Genomic DNA, 6819 nt, shown 5'->3' with positions numbered 1-6819 from the left:
TGTATTATTATTTTATGAAATGTATGATGTGGAAAGGAAAGTTTTTTTGACAGGGCCAGAATGCACCTGTCAGTTGGTTGTGATTCGCCAATAAAACTTGAAGAAAAAGCTGTAGAGGGCAGCTTGAAACTGAATTTCCTGAAGTCCCACACGGAGATAAAAGTCATCAATGTCAGAGGACTGGGGTTGGAATGGCGAGAAGAAGTGAGGCAGAAAGAAGAGTGCAAGGTGAAAACCCCAACCTACTGTGAAATACAAGCCTGAGTACTTTCTCCTTTGGATCAAGTACAGGAGAAAAAAATGCATGTTATGTGCCTGAAAACCCTGAGTAGTCTTGCTGGGAATCAGAAATGTCCTGTGTGAGTGAGACAGATTGACAATATGTAACAAAGCGTCTCGTCTCCCGGAAAACCACAAGAAGAAGAAGGTAGATTTGCGTCGAAGCTGCGCAATAAGTAGCAGCTTGAACACTTCTGTTTTGCACGCATCTATCCATGAATGGCATTAGAGACCCAAAAAGGAAATGCTAGCAATTGCTAATGTTATTGGATAGAAATAGCTATTTTGGTGGAGGAATATGGGGTATTGACTACATCGATTGCATGATATTAAATGTAACGGTAAACCACAATTAGCTTAACGTTTACATAAAAATTCTGTTAAAACGACCTGCTGAGGCCTTGTTAGCTTCGAGTCAATCAATCCTCGGCCTGTTTGAAACATTACCCTGCAGTGTGGCTCGACTTGACTTGAGCCTCGCTAGCCTTTGGCAAGCCAGTTGTTTTTAAATTCAATTTTAAAGCTAGCAATGAAGTTGGTCCAATTTTAAATGGTTGTCCACAATTTAATTGTTCTCATGCAATACGTCTCATATACTTTCCTGGCCAAACAATTGTAGCTAGCTATCGTGAGCTTGGAAAGTGGGTCGTGGGTGCAGCTGTAGCTAGTTAGCCATATCTGTATTTACCCGCTACTTATGCGAACAAGCTGCTGCAGAAACATCGATAATGTCTTTGGTAGCGTATGCTAGCAGTGATGACAGTGATTCAGAAACATCTAGTTCCATCATCCCGGGGAGCAAACCCGGGGGGCTTTTCGCACGCCTTCCTGCCCCAAAAATATCTGCCTCAGAGGCACTAGGAAACGTGCGACCAAGCAAAGGGGCAACACACGCATCATCACGGAACACTTTGTCAAGCGATGGCGACGAGGACTCCGTTACCCGTTCTCATGCATTTAAAGGAGGGTTGCTTTTCGATTTACCTAAGCCGAAGAAGCGAACAGAGCCTGTCAAAATCACTATACCTGAGATAAAAAGAGGGGATGTAAGTAACAGGACCACAGGCTCACACCTAGGCTACATTTTAAACATTCAATTACAAACCTTGTTTGCTTGTTTTTAAATGGATTCAAAGTGGAGATTTCAACATGATTCTATGTCTTGTCAACAGTCTGACTCTGATGAAGATGAACCAAGGAGAAAGAAATCCCTGCCCCAGGTAACCTGACTTGCACTTGCATTTTAGATCATTCTCAATGTCAAATTCTCAGTTTGTGGACATAGGCCTTTCCAACCATACATATCATGATCTGACCCCTGATCTAAGTCACCACTAGCTGGCCTCCGCCCACTAGACAGCCCTGAAACTAAGTCACTCTTCTAGCCAGCTACCATCCGGTACTCTACCCTGCACCCTAGAGACTACTGCCCTATGCACATAGTCATGAACAATGGTCACTTTAATTATGTTTGCATGGTGTTTCACTCACTCTATGTATATACTGTATTCTATAAAAATAAAAAATAAACTTTTTTATTGCAACTGTAGGTATTACTGCACGGTTGGAACAGGAAACATAAGCATTTTGCTGCACCTGCGACAACATCTGTAAATCTGTGTACGAAAAACTTTGATTTGAAGACATGCTTCCTCATTGTCTTTCAACCTCTATCTCTCTCTTAGGGCCCTGGCACTGGCCTTTCCTCCCTCCTGCCTCAGCCCAAAAATGTGGTTGTGAAGGAGATGCAGAGGGCCCTAGTGCCTCACACCCTCACCAAGCGGCCGGAGCCAAAGAAAACCACAAAGCCCTCTTTAGGGTCCTCCCAGGGCCACGCCAGTGCTAACGCATCCCCCTCCGCTATCAAAGCAGCAGCCAAGTCGGCTGCCCTGCAACTAGCGAGGCAGATAGCTGCTGAGGAAAGTGACGAGGAACTGGCCCCAGAGAACTACTTCTCCCTGGGAGAGAGCTCCAAACCTCTCCCCGCTGTGATCCCCAGCCTGAACCCGGAGCCTGTCCTCACCTCAGGCCTACTACCCGCTCCTGCAAGCATACAGCGTGGTACCTTCCAGTCAGACGCTCCTCTGGACTTCAGTGCGAACCAAGAGGGAGCTTGGGGAGGTCAACAGCTAGGGGCGTACCAACAGCCCTCGGCAGAGCCTCAGGTACTGAGAAAATGCTGTGTCAATAGATATAGCTATCTTTCTCTCTATATGTTTGGACACAAACTTTATTGCTTTGCAAAGCATTATATAAAACAATCTTGCCAATACACCAAAATTAACTACAATAATACTCAACTTCCACAATATACCAAATACAATAGACCCGCTGTGCATTACCTACTCAAATCTCCAACTACAACTTATTTTAGAAGAGAGCAAATTATCTATATCAGTCTCTTACCAAGCTGATATACAGGTTCAAACATCAGATATACTCTGCCCAGAATGGATCCTTATTGACCCCTACGAGTTGCTCTTGGAGACCACAGTTCGCTGTAAAATCTCTCTTGTTTTCATCCATTGAGACACATCATGATAGCGTAATGCTTTTGTCATGTTGCGTTGATACAGGCTAACAAAAACATTCTCCTGTTGGATAGGGCTACTACAACGAGGCTTACTACCAGGATCCTGAGTCTGACCCAGCGTTGCCTGAGCCAGAGCAAACTGGTTCCTCCGCCCTGTTTGATGATGAAGCGGTATGAAGGTTTCCTGACTTGACATTTGCTTGTTATTGATCAGGAATGTTTCCCCCCCCCCCCCCCGATTAATCAGGAAGTCTTGCTTGTCTGACATTATCCTGTATATCACTGAAATTGATTTGTTTTATATTATCGTGATCACATCTTTAAATGTCGGGCATAGTTGATACATTGAATTAAGAGGTTATTGCTTCAAGATATAGAAGAGTATATCATGTTTTCTGGCTGCAGTTCATGAGGCTGCAGGGGAAGAGGAACAGGGGCAAGGAAGAGGTGAAGTTCCTGGAGATCAAGGGAGATGACCAGCTGAGTGGCAACCAGCAGTGGATGACCAAGAGCATGACTGAGGAGAAGCAGGAGCGCAAGTCCTTCAGCAAGGTGAGGGAGATTTGCACAGGAGCTGTTCCGATATTGCTTACACTTGTCCACTCCTTCCAGATCTGTAAACATATAAAGGGTTGTTAGGGGCTAGGCGTTGATTTGGAAACTGGAATCTGATAGTGATGATGGGGTAGGGGAATATTAGGCAATAGTGGAACAAGAGCTGGGGAGTTGGTGAGGCAGGACTTTTTCCATGTGGCCTAGGTGAGGATTTTGTCATCTGTTCTCAACCTTGTTTGGCCTGACCCCTGACCTCTTCCCTCTATAGAAAAAGGGAGACCAACCCACAGGGCAACAGCGACGCAAGCACCAGATCACATACCTCATCCACCAGGTGAGTACATATACATTGCTAGATTGTGTTACAGTACTGTATTGGAATCTAACACCAAGGTCCCATTCAGTAGACACAAATGGGAGAAAAATAAATAAAATGTGTTCCCACTGGACAAGTTGGACCAGTTTGGCACCAACTGACCATGACTTGGCACACCTATCACTTGCAATTTTTTTAAAACTCAACATGCATGATTATTGGCCTCACATCAACATACCTAAATTTAACCAGATATGGGATGTTTACAAACATGTGTCAGTTTGAGCGAACTTGTTCTAATTCTTATCACCTATAGGCAAAGGAGCGAGAGCTGGAGCTGAAGAACAGCTGGGCCGACAACAAGCTGACTCGCCGGCAAACGCAGGCAAAATACGGCTTCTAAGAACCGTAACAGGAGGCTTGGTGGCATACATAGCCCTCCCCCTGAAGATTTGAGTAGTACAGTCCACAAGGTTCCCTCAACAACGTGGGTCATACTATACCCTTGCAGTGGGGGAGGGGTTACACACCTCATAGACCCATCCTTGGAGATGCTAGCACTGACTTTCTTTTTTGTTCACCCTTATTTGTTGGCCTCCCTGGATTTGTGATACTTAAAACATTTCTGATTTAAACCATTTTGGTGGGACTATTTTATATTATGTTGGTTCTTGGCTGCATAAGAAATCACATGGTTAAGACACTATGGTTTCCTGTGAAATACTGTTTAAATGCAATTTCATGTGGTGGTATTTTTCATATTACACCTTGAACCACCAATGATCAATAGTCTGAGAATAAGAGGAACGTTTCCCATGTGGTGTCGATATTTTCTTCATCTTGTACGTTTCCAAGGGTGGGACAGTGACCTGTTCTTAAATTATGTCAATCCAACCCTAAGCTTTCCCTGGGTTTTTAGATGTTAGAAAACACATTTGGTGGTCTTGTTGGAATTGCCCTGTGGTGGCGACGCTTCAACCTGACCAGTTTGGAATATGTCTATTGGATTTTGGGGGAGAGTTGGTATCTTTTTAAAGGAGCCAGAAACTCCTACTGTCATCTGTGAATAAACATGATCATATACAGTGATGACGGAGAGACTTATTGAAATTGTACACTTAACAAAAATATGAACATAACAATTTAAAAGATTTTACTGAGTTTATTCATATAAGGAAATCCGTCAATTGAAATATATTAATTAGGACCTAATCTATGGATTTCACATGACTAGGAATGCAGATATGCATCTGTTGGTCACAGATAGGTAGGGGCGTGGGTCAGAAAACCAGTCCGTATTTGGTGTGACCACGATTTGCCTCATGCAGTGCAACACACCCTTTGCATCGAGTTGATCAGACTGTTAATTGTGGAATGTTGTCCCACTCCTCTCCGATGGCTGTGAGAAGTTGCTGGATATCGGCTGGAATTGAAACACGCTGTCATACACCTTGATCCAGAGCATCCCAAACATGCTCAATGGGTGACATGTCTGAGTGTGCAGGCCAAAAAAATGGGGACATTTTCAGTTTCTGGGAATTGTGTACAGATCCTTGCGACGTGGCCAGACATTATGTATGAGGTGATGGTGGCTGAAGAATGGCATGACAATGGGCCTCAGGATCTTGTCACGTTATCTCTGTGCAGTCAAATTGCCATCAATAAAATGCAATTGTGTTTGTAGCTTATGCCTGCCCGTACCAGAACTCCACCGCCACTATAGGGTACTCTGTTCACAACGTTGACATAAGCGACCCACTCGCCTAAACATTGCCATACACGCGGTCTGCCATCTGCCCGATACATTTGAAACCAGGATTAATCCATGAAGAGCACACTTTTCTTGTGTGCCAGTGTCCATCGAAGTTGAGCATTTACCTACTGAAGTCTGTCACGACGCCAAACTTCAGTCAGGTCAAGACCTTGGTGAGGGCAACGAGCACGCAGATGAGCTTCCCGGAAACAGTTTGTGCAGAAATTCTTTGTGTAAACCCACAGTTTCCTCAGCTGTCCGGGTGGCTGGTCTCAGACGATACCGCAGATGAAGATGCCAGATGTGGAGGTCCTGGGCTGGCATGGTTACACGTGGTCTGCGGCCGGTTGGACGTACTGCCACATTCTTTCAAATTACTTTGAAGGTGGCTTATGGTATAGAAATTAACATTAAATTCTCTGGCAACAGTTCTGGTGTACATTCCTGCAGTCAGCATGCTAATTGCACGCTCCCTCAACTTGAGACATCTGTAGCATTGTATGACAAAACTTCACATTTTAAAGTGGCCTTTTATTGTCCCTAGCACAAGGTGCACCTGTGTAATCTTGCTGTTTAATCAGAATCTTGATATGCCACACCTGTCAGGTGATGGTCACTAACAGGGATGTAAGAGAAGCTTTTTGTGCATATGGGACATTTTTGGGATCTTTTATTTCAGCTTATGAAACATCGGACCAACACTTTACATGTTGCGTTTATATTTCTTGTTCATTATAGTAATGAGCTGTGCAATTTAAATAAAATAAAACTGCCATTGTTTCTCAAGCTGTGGAAAATGTTTGAGGATGTTGCGTTCTCTTCAGAGGTAGTGTGGATGTAAAATTTGATCTGTTATGCATTTTACCGTCCCAGCTAGCTAACCAGGTTTTTAAATGGCTTCGCTGGCCAGGCCTCAACATTTAATGATTAATTGGACATCCATATTTCTGAAGGGTACACTGTGCACATTCTTCTGGTTTTGTTGTAGCTCGATATGGTGATATACGGGGACCGCATCAATTCTGGATCTAAAGACATACTGTATGTGTAAGAAATATGCTAATAGCTACGTATAGCAATTTGATAGATAAAGGTGCATTCATTGCTTACACATATCCAATCCACTCAGATCTTCAAGGGTGAGAATTAAGGGAAATGGAGCATGGAGTGGCAGTTTCCTTAATTAATCCAATTTTTTTTTTTATCTGAAAACGAACACAGTCCAACGATCAGGATTCTACCTTACGTGATAAATTAACTAGCTCATAAGTGTTTTGTACATCGACACTCCTGCTAAGTCAAAGCAAAATATATCACAATTTAACCATCATGTTCACAAGTTGACATTGCCAGAGACAAAGCCTGGTGCTGTGAAAAGCACCC

At 43.6% G+C, this 6819-nt stretch overlaps 1 protein-coding gene across 1 annotated transcript; it reads left to right on the top strand.

The window, feature by feature from the left end:
- Window positions 1-448: 448 nt before the first annotated feature.
- Window positions 449-4772, top strand: LOC110496344 (proline-rich protein PRCC). The gene is made up of 7 exons (XM_021572178.3): window positions 449-1325; window positions 1452-1499; window positions 1965-2444; window positions 2885-2983; window positions 3218-3364; window positions 3636-3701; window positions 4000-4772. Exons 1-7 carry the CDS (start codon window positions 1008-1010, stop codon window positions 4084-4086), a joined length of 1245 nt encoding a protein of 414 aa, XP_021427853.2. The 5' UTR covers window positions 449-1007; the 3' UTR covers window positions 4087-4772.
- Window positions 4773-6819: the final 2047 nt, after the last annotated feature.

The sequence above is a fragment of the Oncorhynchus mykiss genome, chromosome 18, assembly GCF_057628025.1.
Source record: "Oncorhynchus mykiss isolate SJ-2025 chromosome 18, ASM5762802v1, whole genome shotgun sequence".
Classification (NCBI taxonomy): Eukaryota; Metazoa; Chordata; class Actinopteri; order Salmoniformes; family Salmonidae; genus Oncorhynchus; species Oncorhynchus mykiss.
Note: the sequence above shows the minus strand (reverse complement) of the source record. Positions and strands in the feature narration are given on the sequence as shown.